General features: G+C 36.8%; 1 protein-coding gene across 1 annotated transcript in view; it reads left to right on the forward strand.

The window, feature by feature from the left end:
- Positions 1-15392, forward strand: part of OCA2 (OCA2 melanosomal transmembrane protein) — a 160548-nt gene that overhangs the window by 73305 nt on the left and 71851 nt on the right. The window contains exons 15-17 of the mRNA XM_041422122.1: positions 5218-5365; positions 6786-6843; positions 8292-8400. Of these exons, the coding sequence (XP_041278056.1) occupies positions 5218-5365; positions 6786-6843; positions 8292-8400 (315 nt within the window). The remainder of the gene's footprint in view (positions 1-5217; positions 5366-6785; positions 6844-8291; positions 8401-15392) is intronic.

Consider the following 15392-nt stretch of genomic DNA (forward strand, 5'->3'; position numbering starts at 1 on the left):
GCTAGAGTAGAATTTTAGATAAATTCATGCCAAAAATACTTGACCCTTGACTTCCTTGTCCCATTCTCAGTGTAACAGAATGAAGAATTTTAAGCACCTTAAGTAAGTACTAATGAGCATGCAGAGAACCTAAATACCTTCAGGTTGCTGCTTTTAAAAGATGGGGAATTGCCGTAGATGAAACTGAGGGCAAACAGACAAGCACTAAAATAAGTTTGTGTCTCTAAAGTCTGACTTACCCAGAGATGAGATCAGAGCCCATGTTACCTGAAAAAGAAATATCCAACCTGTCATTCAGGAACAAGCAAACTGAAGGTTAACGTATATCTCTATCAACCATCCTGAAATGTAATGAGAGCTCTAACTCACCTGTGGATTACTCCATCTGTGTCCTATGTGACCATCATACACACAGTAAATTGACTATTCCCATGTAAAATCAGAGGTAGGCTTGTAATGTTGTAGATGCTTTCGTGGGCCTGCTGCAGCCTGCTTCAGCTTGCTTGGAAGATAAATTCTGATGATTAATTTAGGTGTTCAAAATGATGAGCTTTGTGATTTTCTGCCCAGGCTCCAGCTGCTCTGCTGTGGAATGAGGATGCCCTGTAATTCCTATGTGATGGATGCAATCCCATGCTGGGTAGCTGAGCTGGCATTAGGTGCCTTTATGACCAAATGGGGTCTCAGACAACACGCTGAGTTGAAAAGCTTATATAAATTCTCTGTACTGCTTTATGCAGCATTGTGCACATTTCTTGTGTTCCTTTGCACCTATTTAGCTGAATAAGGCAAAACATGTTTTGATGTAGTTTCAAAGACGCTGCAATATTTATACCTGTGCTTACCTTTATCCACTATTGACCAACTGTACTATTCAAAGGAATAAAAACAAGAATATTCCAGGGTGGGTTTTTTGGTTTGCTTGTTTTGTTTTGTTTCTTGTTTTTTCTAGATTTAGATCCTCATGCTTGTGTCCTGTTGGGGTGTGCTGACTCTAGGAGAGAGGCATAAGTGTTTGAGCTGGAATATCCCTCAAAGTGAATTTTTTCTACTCATCAGTTTCAAATTTTGGATTTAGTTTCTGCCCTTCCAAAATAGAGATGACATCATCTAATAATGATTAGAAGATTGGTTACATAATATGAGGGATTTAAAAATTACTAAAAGTTATAGATATTACTATTACTAGTTAAGCTAGAATTCATGATGCTTAATTTGCTTTACAGTTAGCATTTAAACAGAAATATTCTCATTCTGAGAATTTGGCTATGAAAAATAATAGCTTTACTGAAAATAGGTAAGCTACAGTAACATGTGGAGAAAAAAACTAAACAAATATTCAGATGAACGTGCTTTGAATGCTGTTAGATACAGCCCAGCAATGCAAACTTGTGTTGCTTGCAAAAAAGATAGTTTATGTGGTTAGTACACATGCAAGTTGAAAATTGTCATTTAATGATAATTCTTATCATCTCATCAAGGTTGGTCATGCTCTTCTGAGTATCTTCAATTAACAAAATTGGCCTTTTCAGATTCTGAGGCTGGGAATTAATTACACTCAGTTTTTGAGGATGTTTTCTTTGTTATTGGCAGCTGGATAGGAGGGAATGTGTGATTACTCAAGTGAAAATCAATCTGACTATTAATTGTCAGATTGCAGAAATAATATGCAGTTTTCAAATAACGAATATTTTCTAAAATGAAGAAATTTATCTAAACTGTCACAGTCCAGGTCAGCAGCTGAGATTTTGTTAAACTCAGTGGGTCCAGGATGTAATGTTTGTGGTTTCCAGGGCAAATATGATCAATAACAAAGAACAGATTAGCAGCATAGGGTTTACATGTTTGAGGAGCCTTTTAGTTGATCCTATAACTAAGCTAAAAATTAATATTTTCTTGCTAGAAATGGAGTTTTTTCTATTTTCTCGTTGGAAATAATAATGCTAGGTATATTGCTGTTGTGCCTCGTGGGCTTTATGAATGTATGGCATTCACAAAGGTTTTAATTATCATAATGAGCTGAATTCTCTGACTGAGCTGAGCTGCAGCCCTCCTATCTTTTTGTGCTCCAGATCAGTGCATACTAAACAGCTTTGCTTCTATCACTTTGGCTACTGGTGCTATGGTTGCAGTCAAATGTTAGTTTAGCTGCTTTAATGAGGAGCTGCCTTGCTACAGACTCACCATGTCAGTTACTGGCAATAGATCTGACAGGGGTAGGTTACATCAGATAGAAGGCTGATCCACCAAAAGGCTAACCCTACAAAAACCCTGCGGATTGAGCTGGACAAGTGTGTGGAGAGAGCTCACTCTGGTGTAATATAACCATTAGATCTCATCTGAGGTGGGGACAAGAACTTATGGACATGGAGAAACTGAGTGTGAGACTGGCCTGTGATTCTATCCAGTGGCAGCCAAATGCTGCCCTTGTGCTGTCTTGGCCGTAATTTCCAAGTGATTGATAAGACTCTGTGGTTGCATTAAACCCTTGTCCATGTATAACACATTATGTAATGATATATCAGATGGTCCCAGACTCTGGGGGTTGCTGCCTAAATGGTTTTACAGTTATGAACTGGGTGAAGTATAGCAAGGCCCAAAGGACTTTCGCCATGTTAACTGTTGTTGCTGACTTCAGGTTTCTGCATTATTTTTCCTTCAAAAAACACTGCTTCTAATAAATATGTATCACCTGATGCCACGATGGACTATTAACAATAAGAGTGTGCATGAAAGAGAACTAGGAGAAACATTCTGTGGGATGACCTAGAAAACCTCTGTGCAAATCATTACTGCAACAGGGGCTGTGGTATAGAATTTGTATCAACTGTTATGATTTTCCAAGTACAGTTTGCTCTGAAGCTAACTCTACACCAATTTGGATGTTCACATCCTTGGGATGTTTGGAAAACTAATGACTGAAAAATCAAGCATGCACTTACTGTACATAAAGGCACAGTCAAAGCCATGTGAAGACACGTATTTTTAAGGTAGATGTATTTTTTAAGGTAGATCACAAAGCACCAGTCCAACTTTGCTAACATGGAGATTAGACCCAGGGCATTTCAAGTGTGGAACAGGAACCTGCAACACAAGTCATGCTGCTTTCCACTCTGTGGATTTGTTTGTGGCACAGATACAGGGATGATAGCTGCCTCTTTCTGAAGGAGGGAAGACAGAGATTCTCTGTATGAAAATAACTGTGGAGTACTTGCATCTCATTTAGGTGGTGAATGATTCAACTTCCCTCTATCAACTAAACCCTTGGTGAAATTCCACTTGGAAAGGATGGGGAGAAATGCTACGGCAGGATGAACAGATGTCATCAGAAAAGTTGCTGCAGAAAAGACAAACTGTAGGGAAGAAGAACAGCAAAGCGGTTGCTCATGCTTCATGAGCCTTTGTCATAGAAAAAGACAAAATGCAGTCTTTCCCTTGGACTGATAATAATTTCAAAGCTGCAGTCATATTCACTCAAAAATCGCATAAGAATGCAGTACAGAAAGGCCTTTTTTTCCCTCTCTGTGAGTGGTAAATTACTCCTGTTATATCTGTGTGTGTCTATATGTGTGTCTCACAAATGTTAATGCAAAAATAAATGATGGCCAGAAGTCACGTGGATCCTTTGATAAGCAAGACCTATCCGTATTGTAATATAATTTTGTTCCAGATTATGCTTCTGGCAAGAACCATCAAATATATTACAAAGGAAAGTGGTTGATTTGGCATATTTTTGGAATCTGTTGTTGAGGTATAAACTGGATTTTGACAGTGTGAATTTGTATTTGTGGTCTTACACTGTAAAATTTAGGCAAGCATTACCACTTTGACAGATGTGTGCAGATCTATAGACACAAACCATACAAGATGTATGTCATTTGCTTTTCAAATCCCTTTCTTCTGTGTCAACCATTCAGACTCTGGGCACAATTTTGTTATTAAATGTTTGAGTTTTGTTGAGTCTAATTCCTTCTCATGGTCAATCTTTATAAAATTCACTCTGCATTATCATTATGAATACTTGTAAAGGAAACTGGGGAATTGAACATATTTGATAGCAGGTATCACCTTCTAGAGGGTTGCAGCATAAAATGTTAGCATCACTGCCTACATCAAAATGTGTTTAAATTTTTCTTATGTAACTAAATATTTTTAAAATAAATAATTCTTATTGTTTGTTTACATGATGTAAAGCATTACACATCCATTTTCAGAACAAGAGCAACTTGCTGATTGAACAGGAATCTTAAAATATAAAACCTTGGATTCTTGACATATTGTCTTCATTGACATGAAACTTGAGTGGAACAGAAAAGAAGGGTGAGGAAACATCCTGTTGCTTCAACAGGAAACATTTGCACAGACAGTTTCTGAATGAATATTCTGATTTTATTTCTTTAGTGATTTCCTGTAAAATCCAAAGGGTTTTTTGGCATGCCCAGTTTGACATCCTTCTTGAACAGGAACACATGTTTTTTGGTCATTCTCCAAGGCCTCAATGGTACAGGGAAAAAAATAATCAAAAAGGACTGAAATTTCTGAGAAGATTCTAGAGTCTGATTTCAAAGTGTTAATCAGTCTGTCTGAATTAACACAGGATCAGATATCGTCCAGGTCAGCCTGAAAGTGATGGTTGCTGTGTTTACACATATTTTCTGTGCCCAAGAGTTAAATCCTCTTAGGAAACCTTTAAAATACTATTAAGTGTTATTCCATATAACAGTGCCAGAATTCACTTTTGCCTTACATAGATAAAATTGCTTGTATGAACACAGAGTGAATGGAAACATGCTGTCTGTTTTGAATACCATGAAGGAGCATTTGCTGTAATTCCTGACTACACAGGGAGCTGGTATCTCTTAGCAGTATAATAATGTATACTGACAGTTTGTTTTCTGTTGAAAAATGAATGGGCTACAATTTTAGTCCTTAAGCTTGTTGGAGATGTTTGCAAGCATTTGAAGACAGTACTTCTTTTTCTTTGAAGAAAGACTTTGTGGTTCATTTATTTAAAATTTTGAAAAATTTCTAGTAATTTTTCATTCACTTCAGCTTTGCAAAATGAATGACAAAAGCATCTTCCTGAGTGGAAATGTGTTGGGAAACCATCCCAACAGCTTTAACAGCTTGGAGTCCAGAGCACATTATGCATATTTTACCCGTCTCTGGTTTCATACGTGTTGGACTTTACATTGATGCCATTTTGCTTCTTTTCAGAGCTGAAACATGAGATCTATGTTTGGAGGCTGACAGCTCAGCGCATCAACCCAGCCAGCAGAGAGGAGACTGCTGTGAAATGCCTCTTGATGCAGAAGGTGCTGACTCTGGAGATGCTCCTGAGGAAGAAGCTGAGGACGTTTCACAGGTAAGCAAGGACCAGCGTGTCCAACCTCCCATTTCAGGGATCTTCACTGGAACAAGACCCGCATTCCTAGCTCTGTCTTAATGGGATGGATGCCTGGGCAGATAGGAACAGCCACTCTCAACCTCAGTAAAACACAAACTATTTTAGGAGAAAACTGATGTGTAAGGCCTGGAAAATATATTTGTCAATATGACTTAAAATTAAGAGCCTAGAAATTTCAGGCAGCTTTCGGTTTAAAAAGATCACAAATATATAACTACACTTTTCTTTACAGTTGTGGCTTCAGCACAGTAAGATGCTGGAGTTTCTTTCTTTTTTACTGAAAATTTCAAATTCTCTTCAGTGAATAGGTGAGTTTGAAAAACATTTCACCAGTGAATTGCTGTGTTTTACAATTATTTCATAATCAAAATTTCAGTGTGAACCCCTGAGTGCAGACATATTTTTATGTATAGAAAAGAAGTTTATATACTATGACTAAAAGAATAATGACCTTGTTTTGTTTAGATTCTAGTAAAAACAGTTATGCCATGGAATTTGATGACTGAGAATAGCAGTGGTAAATATTTTGGATGTTAATTGCCTAAAGTAAAATTTGAATAATTAATTTTAATAACCTTGTTAAAGAATTTGAGCAAGAAAATGTAAATATTTCTTGAACTATTCCAATAATAGGATTGTTTACATAATTTTGCTGATACTGTGTATTTTGAATTGAGTGAGAGTATTAATGCTTCAAGGCAAATAAGGCTGTTAAAATTGCCTCTTTTTCAAAAGATTTCAAGATTCTCAGAGTTTATGATATTCCAAAGAGGACCCTACTGACTTACATATAAAAACTGTATATTTAATCTTGAAAATCAGGATTCTTCTAGCATATTTACAGCAATGTAAAAATTCATTAGCATTAACAACAGAGCTCCTGAACTGCAAAGCCCAAGGCTTTTTGCTGGAGGCCTGACTGCATCGATAACACTGTGAAGTTATTTGGATCTTAAAAACTTCATTATAAAATGCAAATGTGAAACGTGTGTTCTGACTTGCTGATGTTAGCACACGACCCTTGTTTTATCACAGTGGGACACACACATCAGCTCCTGAAACTGTTAAGGGAGCTACACATTGCAGACAGCCAGATCCTATACTGAGGTCTGTGCCCTTGAGTTCCTTCCCAGCCTGTGGCTTCCTTCATGAACAGAAGGGTTTGTGCATTAGTGCAGCTTGTTACAGAAGTGGAGTCTTAAGTGAATGCTCATGGGAATTTTGCTGCTGGATGTAAGAAGGCCAAGACTCCTTTGTGGTATGAGTTACTCCACACAGGGAAAGAGGTGATCTATATATGATGAGAGGGATTTATTCCAACACTTTTGGCAGAGCTCTGATTTCACTCTGGAAAAAAGTAGGTGTCATTTTCTTTCAGACAAATTTCACAAGAAGATAAAAACTGGGAAACAAATATCCAGGAACTTCAGAAAAAAGTAAGTAGATGGCATTTTTTTTTTCCCAGTGTTCAGATAAATGAAGCTATGCCCTTTATAGAGAGATAGTGCCTTAAATCTAATGGAAATTTATTAACTCTCCTGATAGCTGAAAAGTTAGCAGCCAGGGTGGTTGGCTTCTTGGTCAGACAAGGTTACTGAACCACATGGTGAAGTTTTGTTAGGTTTTTTACTTTTGTTCCTTAGGAAACTATAACTTGAAGAATGAAGTAATGGTTCAGCAGTGTTTTCTTAAATGTTTAATCCATAGCCAGAAAGGCTCAGGAGAAGTCAATAAATTGTTTGTAGCCATGATGAATGATAATAGAGTACCCTCCTCCTAATGTAGCCAATGCTGACTCTGATTAAATGCATTTTCGTGGCACTACTGCTATTGTTATTCAAGTAGGGATAAACCACTTGATAAATCCTGTTCTCTTAGTTGTGCACACACTAGCACTGCTTAAGTCTTTATGCTGAAACTGGGAAGATGGAAGCTGTAGTGGGATTAATGTCTCCTAAATTTAATCTAGGTGTCACAATCTCTCTACCTCACTGGCATCACTAATGAATCAGGCCTGTGTCTGAGAGCTCAAGTCCTTGATTGGACTCCTTGGGGTGCAAGTCCTTGACTGGGAGAACGCTGTCCTAGGTGTCACACTAAACCAGAGCAAACCCAACAGATTTTATTTACATCCCTTTCAAGACATTGCATAAGAGACAAACTTTTTAAAGAACAGAGACTTTCTTCTATTTTAGCAGAGCTTTAAACTACGTGATACAGGAAACGAACTTGGTCTGCGAGAAAGTGATTATCTGGAGTAGTAGTGAAAGCAGAGACACGATGGAAAGCACTGGGTGTGAGTGCTGAGGGCAGAAGGAGTTTGGCACAGGGAAGCAGGAACTGGGCATGGAGGTGTACAAACTCTGTAGTGATGAAGGGCTTGGCAATTACATGAGAGTTGTACAGGAGTCATGAAAGATTTGACCTCTAGAGTAGTTTATAGGGTTTCAAAGCACACCAAAAAAAAGGAAGGGTGGTGGTTTTCCCAGACCACAAAACCGCAGAGTTTCCCAGACCACAAAACCGCTCAGAATTCCCTCTTTGGTAGGAGTTGCATTTCAACCCTACTTCACCCTCTGGACTGAAATTGTGGAAGGGGTGCCTGAATACAGCTGAATGTATGCAGCAGGTGCTAGATACTTTTATCTCTTAAAGCCTGTTGGACCACATATTCATGTTCATATTCACATGTTTTTTTTTACAGGTATGCATAAGATGCACACCTGTAAAAACTATTCAGGTAGTTCTGTCTTTTATGCTGAAGAGAAATATATAATACAGGAACAGCAGTTGGCACTTCACACTTGCTTTTCTGAACTCTATGCATAATACATAGCTTGTTCTTTAATACGATTTCTAATTTTATTTTCCTGTCTATCTCCAGCACAGAATAACAGACAAAATTCTTCTCATCAAATGTCTGACAGTGCTGGGATGTGTTATTCTTATGTTTTTTCTCAACTCATTTGTTCCAGGCATCTACCTAGATCTCGGTAAGTTTCATAGTTTTGTTCTAAGTGAAATAAGCAACCGCCTTGAAAAAAAGCCAGCCATATCTTTCTGAGTCTTGATCTTTTCAGAAAGCCATTTTCCATGTGTTCCTGTCCTCACAATTCTATCAGGCTGAGCAGCAACTTCTCTGGGAAGAGAAGAGCAGGTTTTAAAAATTCAGTCACGTCCCAGTTACTCCAGGAGGAGTAACAGAGAGTGCTCATGACTTCATTTTCTGGATTTCCAATACTAATGAGCTGGCTAAACATTACAGAATGAGCAAATTTGACCTTGGCATCTTTTGCACTGTTTGAGTGAATGACCACGACACATCAGGGAGATCAGAAAATAATCACTCCATGGGAGAACAAAGAAGAAGTTTGGCATAATTTCTTAAGTATTGAAAGCTCTTTGAATAATTTACAGTCTCCATTACTTTATCACCATAATAATTCTTTTCCAAAAATAAAAACTAGAGGACACTGTATATGGGTGAAATAAAAGTAGCTCTGTGTGTGCTTTCTATATACAGATCTATATGTGGAGGTTTTTATACAGATAGTTGTATATCTCTATGAGAAAAAGCTCCACATAACCTGAAAACAGAACCAAATCAAATCTCACATTTAACTTAAAGACAGTGATAAAACCTACCTATGTATTGACCAATAAAAAATGAAAAATTTTTTTTTGGCTGCTGAGCTCTTCAAGACGATGGAATTTCAAATATATTTTTTTCATGCAATCTGAATTTGCACAGTATGTACTTCTATCTCAGTGGCTGAAGGATGGAGCAGTCTTGAAGAGGAATGGCTCATAATGAATAACTCAATAATCATATACACAGATATTACATTGACACTTATTTTTACTATGCAAAATATAGAGCCAGTTATAGCTCTACAGTGGTGATCAGGTTGTAAGCAAGATCTTCCATATCTGCTGCTGACAGACTACTTGCCATGCAAATGGGCAATTTCAGCCCATGAAGACTACTGTCAAGAAATTAAAAGGTAAACTGCTGTATTATAACAGAAAAATGTGCTACATTAATAAAGTCTGGGAAAATGCAGAAGCTGAAAATATTTGAATGCATTTGAAGTCGTGGTGGCTGAAAACATAAGAAAGACCTTCATACTGACAATTTAAGAAATCAATTTACACTCTTACTTTTTTGTCTCAGATAAGTGGCACTGAACCATGTAGAACTTCTTGAATTAAGTGGAACATGTCTAAATGTTTTTGAAAAGCCAGACAATCATTAAAGACTAAACAGCACTAGTTGTGTGTGCTCCTGCTAAGAAATTTTTTTTCAAAACTGCAAAGAGTTGGATTCAATGCTAGAGGAAACATAGTAACTATTGATCTTTCTTGTTTGCCCCACTTTATGCCAGTAAAATAAATGAAAACAAATGGAATGTTTGGCAGTCTAGGTTTCTGTTATTCACTGGCTGAATAACAACTGTGAAAGTAAATAAGGGCTGTATGTGCTCTGTATAATTTCTCCCAGTTCTCCATTCATGGCAAACCTGTCAGATTAATGAATAAATGTTACTAAAGCATACACATAATTTCTACTGAAAAGTAATTGAACCTGTAAACTTCTACTGATAAGTTTGCAGGTCCCATAATTTACAGGTTCTCATTTTTATTTCCTGAATTTCACTATCTTGATGATAGCTGTCGCTTATTTATCATTACTGAAGTAGTCCTGCTCTGAGGCCCTGTGGATTTTAGTCTTCCAAAGCATGGGAATATATTTCCTAATGTACACTATCTTGTACCCTGTTGGCTTGGGTAAATTTGTTCAATATGTTTTTCTCATAAAAGTGAAAGTAAATTGCAGTTCAGTGTTTAATTTTCTACCATAATAAGGGTTTATACAGAGGTTGATGTGTTAGAAATCTAATAAATTTAAATTGCAATTGGTAGAGAGAATTAGAAAGATTTTTAAATTCTGTATCAGTCCCAAGCCTTGATACAATTTTTTCATTATGAACACGGAATCATTAATATAATTTGAAGGTACTGACATTTTAATTTAAATAATAAAATTTGCATACTTAGCTGCTTTTTGAAATGTGTAACTCTTTGCTATTCAGTTTTCTTGTGCCTATTCATTAATTTACTTAATAATGTAATTCTATGAAATATCTATGTTAATAAAAGATTAGTATTGAGACTTAAAAATACCTAGATACTAAAAACTGTAAAACTCCTACACTACTTTCATTTGGCCTCATGAGATTTTATTTTATTGATAAAGCATTATTAAAACATCTAAGAAAAGATGACAAAGGATGAAACTAAAGCCCCTTTGAGGGGGGGCTACCATTTTGACTTTATCTTTTAGGCGGGCATGCCTAGACCTTTGGACTATATTAATATGTCCAAAAAAGATTTTAAAAGTAATATTAAAAAGTAAGATTTTGTCAAAATTCTAAGCTAGGTTTTTTGAAGGGACTCAAAGTGATTGTGTCAGAAAAAAATACCAAAATCAATTTATAGCTTAATTTGTTCTTCTTCTGTGGGGAAGCTGCTTTATCTTTGATTTGGTTTTAGTCATTTCAATGAGTTGCTGAGCTGCTGTGAACTTTGTGCAGTTCCTTCTAGTATCTGTGAAGAGGGACCATTAACTCTGTGGCCCTGCTTTTGCCTGCCTCTCCGCGCTTTCTGCATGCAATGCAGGCAGCCTGCTCTTGCAGACCCCCTCACTCTTGCTCTCTTCCACCTCTGGACACCTCTTTCTCAGGGCCAGGCTCGCTAGTTTCTGAGACATGAGAATGTCGTCTTCTCCTTTAAAAGGTTGCAACAAACTGTTGCTTTCATATTCAAGGGGCAAGGTGAAAACCCAAGAGTAAAGATATGATATAGTTCCTGTTTCAGAGGGGAGATACTGCCTCAATTTAGGGTGCTGGAAGCTGGGATGGAATGCCAGGAGAAACACAACTGTGATTCTGCCTTATTTGTATATTAATACCTGTCCTATCACCGCCATTTTTCCTGTTAAAGACATGACTCTTGCACAGGTGAACCTATGGTATTACCATCCATGGCTTTTCTCATGTTCCTTTGATGAATTATTTAAGCAAGGGATCAGGGAGAGACCTTTTGGATTTAGTGAATTCTTCCATAATTAAGGACTGCCATTTGCTCACTGGAGGGAGCTGTCTTGGATTTTTTTGTTTTTACTTGTACACAGGAGTCATGTCTTAATGCTACTGTCTGATCCCATTCTGGTATTTTTGGTGCCATGAGCATCTGTGATCCTTCAGCCATCAATATTTAAGATAATTACCTTCATCTGCCCTCAGAATAATCTTTGGGGGTGTCACTAATCAGTGGAGGAGGTCAGCAGCTGGGATTCAGCCTGATTTCATCTTTGGTATGATTAACCAAAGCAGTGTTAGCAAACTCCCCAAATTTAGGAACTTATAACTAACTTTAGGAACATTCAAGTAACTAACATGATCACTATGACCTTTCTGGACAGTAGGACAAGGTGTATAGTCAGTATTCTACATCACTCCTGTCAGGCAAACAACCTAGATCTGAATTTCCTTCATCATTCTTGCACTAAAGCTAAAACTCCTCAATATTTACAAACAAAGGTTATCTTGTTTGATGAGACTTCTTTCTCTTGCAAAACTTTTTCTTGTCCTCTGTATTGATGTGGTTTGACTTCTGACTGTGGACTTAGTCTGCAAATTCCGCTACAGCTACTTGTGAGGGTCTGAAGATCTCTTTTTGCTGTTTATGATAACTAGTTGTATCTTCCATCTTTGAAACATTTTAAAATTTTGATTGAAATAGTGGAGAAATAGGAAAATAACTGTTTTCATTTAATGTAAACTGAGTTCTGTTTTTTAGTAAGCCATGTTGTGCAGACCTGTCTTTATTTTATTGCCAAAGCATTAAAGGAAAAATTTATTCAGTTGGTGTAGATATGGAAAACTCTTGTATTATTGTCACTCCTTTGAATACCAGTTGCCATATTTATTGACCTAATTTCCATAATTTACAGAAAAATTGTTCACATTCACATGAGAAATTAAATACCTTAACTGAGGAAAGGGCCTCAGTTGAACAGTCTCCTCCTTCCATTATATCTACAGAGGCTATCATGCAAATTATAACAAAAATTTTCTCTTAACTGGAGAGAGGACTTACTTCTCAAATTCATGGAAGTGGATAGGATTTAAAGTTTCTCCTCTTTACATGCTTTTTGATTTTCATCCTGCTTTGGATTTTCTAATGTTTCAGTGGACATGCTCAATTTTCAGCTTACACTGTAATTTGCATAGATGAACCAATAATTATCATAGAGTTGAAATTGAGTGGCACTTATCACATAGCTTGCTTAGTGAAGAAGAGACGGCTGCACAGTCCTAGAGAGCCTCACAAACTTGCTTACATTTGTTTTTTCATCACAGAATGTGTGAAGTTTCATACCAATATTTACTTAGAAAAAATGATGGCAGTTCTCCATTACTGCAGCCTACTAAGATTTTAACAACTAACTTAATCCATTTATTTTCTCTAACATTTAAATTAGAAGCTCACTGCAGGAATGATTCTTTGCTAACAACTTTAAGACAGATCTGTAGGGTCAGTATATGTGTGTGTAAAACTTGCATGAGTTGCAGTGTTTTAACCAATGGCAGAAATCTTTTAACTTAGGGATCTTTGACTAAGTTATGTGATCATGTAAACTAAAAATCTCCACAAGGGAATAATTCCACAAGGGAAATAAATGTAGTCTGTGTGGTTTTGTTCTGAAGATGCATCCTAGGAAGCTGCTCAAGAAGAACTCTGTTAACAAACTTCCCCCACTCCCCCCCTCCCCCCCAGCTTTTATGTGGGCTCTAGGATAGGCTGTGTATGTGCATTTGAACTTGTTTCAGGAGGCTTCTTTAGAATGGTGAAAGTGCTTTTAAACTTGCACCTCTCCCCCACAGGTCTGTGAGAAAGATCCTGCCTCCCAGAGTGCAGCAGAATTCCTCAAATCCAAAAGATTTGTATATCCTTGTAGAGGAGCACAGGGTTGAGAAAGGTGTGGACAGATCCCATTAGCATGAGAGGGGTGTTGATGTCAAAGGCTCTTAATTCTATACTTTGAAATTTCATTCTGGAACATTTTCCCCATCTCTTATCAGTGATAAATAGATGGAACTATGTTCTGCCATTGTTCTGTGTGAGGTGGAATTGTATAAATATGGCATTTGTTTGTAAACAATAAAACAATATTTGTAGAAACAGAAAAAACTACTTAAAATATGTGTTTGTCCCCATTGGGAGGAAAAAAAAAAGAAAGTGCTTGCATTCCCCCTATGTTTAGTTTCAGGTTAATTTGTGCAATAGTTAAAATGAAATGTTTTTTATAGAGCTACTCAGTGTTATTGTAGAGTTTTTCATAAAATATCTGACAAAAACTATAGACCAGTTTAATAAGCTGATGTATATTTTTTTAATGCATAAGAAAACAAAAAGTCCTGTCGAGACAGACAGCTATTAAGATATAAAAACTGGTGAACAATCTAGATTTAAGAAAGCATAGGCCAGATGCCAAGAGTGACACTAAGTTTAGCACATCTTATATTTCACTTCCTATGTCATTATATCCTCATTGTGAAAAGGGCACATTTGGTCTTAATTTGTCACTAAAGCTAACATTTGTCTAGAAATTAGCGAGGTCTAGGAAATGAATCAGTTTTAGCTGATAAAAGCTTGTAGGTATTGACTCCTAAGTAATGGCTTAAATGATGCTTTATTATCAACTGCATTTAAAGCTGTTACAATGACTATTTTTTCTTTGTCTCTCTTTCTCCTGCCCACCCCACCCCCCCTCAGAATCCCCAATTTAAATTTTGTTTCATTATTTTGGAAAGCTTTCTAACACAAAAACTAGGCAAACAGATGCAAAGTTTGGGAAGTAACATTTGTGGACCTTTTCTGTAGAGCTAGAAATACCATCCTGAATAATCTGTAGTTGCCTGGAAACTCCTTCACAAATTTCAGTAAAGTAAATGGCTTTGGCCTCCAAAACATTTGGATTACCTTCACTGTACATGGTGGTAGGCTCCTGTTCTCGAAGTCTCCATGGTCTTTTTAAGCTTGTGATATTCTGGGCAAAAAGGGAACATCCTCTATATCTGGAGCTGAGAATTTGTTATCAGTAAAAAGTTAAAAGCTGTAACTAGTGCAACCGAAGCAAGCAGTTATTGTTCATCTTATGATAATACTAAGTCTAAATTGAAGTCTAAATTATTTAATCAATAAAAAAAACAAAAACAAACAAAACAAACAAACAAAAAAACCCCAAAAAAACACAAACCAACAACAAACAAATAATCATTAACAATATGTAGTATAAACTGTTGTAAAAAACCAACCAAGCCACCAAGGAACCCGAGCCCCTCCACCCAATAATCCACTCAAAACCTAAAAGAATAATCCTAGTATAATCTCCCTTTTTTTCCCCTGTTATTAGGGTCTTACTTTGATGTTCTTCAGGGTGCTAAGCATCACACATTTAGTCTGGAAGGAGTCACAACACAGGGTTGATAACTTGAGGTTTTTGCTGGGATGAGATGACATGTTAGGGGTGTCTTCCTCTTCTTTGCCAGGATGTAAATAGTGTTGGTGTTGATGGTTTCTTATTTCCTGTGCTTGAGTTCATTTAATTCCAAGTATTAAGTATTTTTATATACTTTCTGAAGCTTCACACTTCATTTATTCAAATTTAGTTTTCAGCTCTACATTATACCTGATTTTATGAGGTGCGATGTACATTATATGCTTTTTTTCTTGTGCTTTTTGTTACCCCTAAAATGGGTTTTCACCATCTCATAGGTTGACTCAATCATCAATAACTAACCACAACTGAGTTACTGATAAACCTGGATTTTTTTTTTTTTATCGCCTTATGTATTTCTTTTAGCTGCAGGTACTCATGGACTCTTGTCTGTGGCAATTTCTTTCTTCCCTTGCCATT

The sequence above is a fragment of the Onychostruthus taczanowskii genome, unplaced genomic scaffold, assembly GCF_017590055.1.
Source record: "Onychostruthus taczanowskii isolate IOZ18803 unplaced genomic scaffold, ASM1759005v1 scaffold71, whole genome shotgun sequence".
NCBI lineage: Eukaryota > Metazoa > Chordata > Aves > Passeriformes > Passeridae > Onychostruthus > Onychostruthus taczanowskii.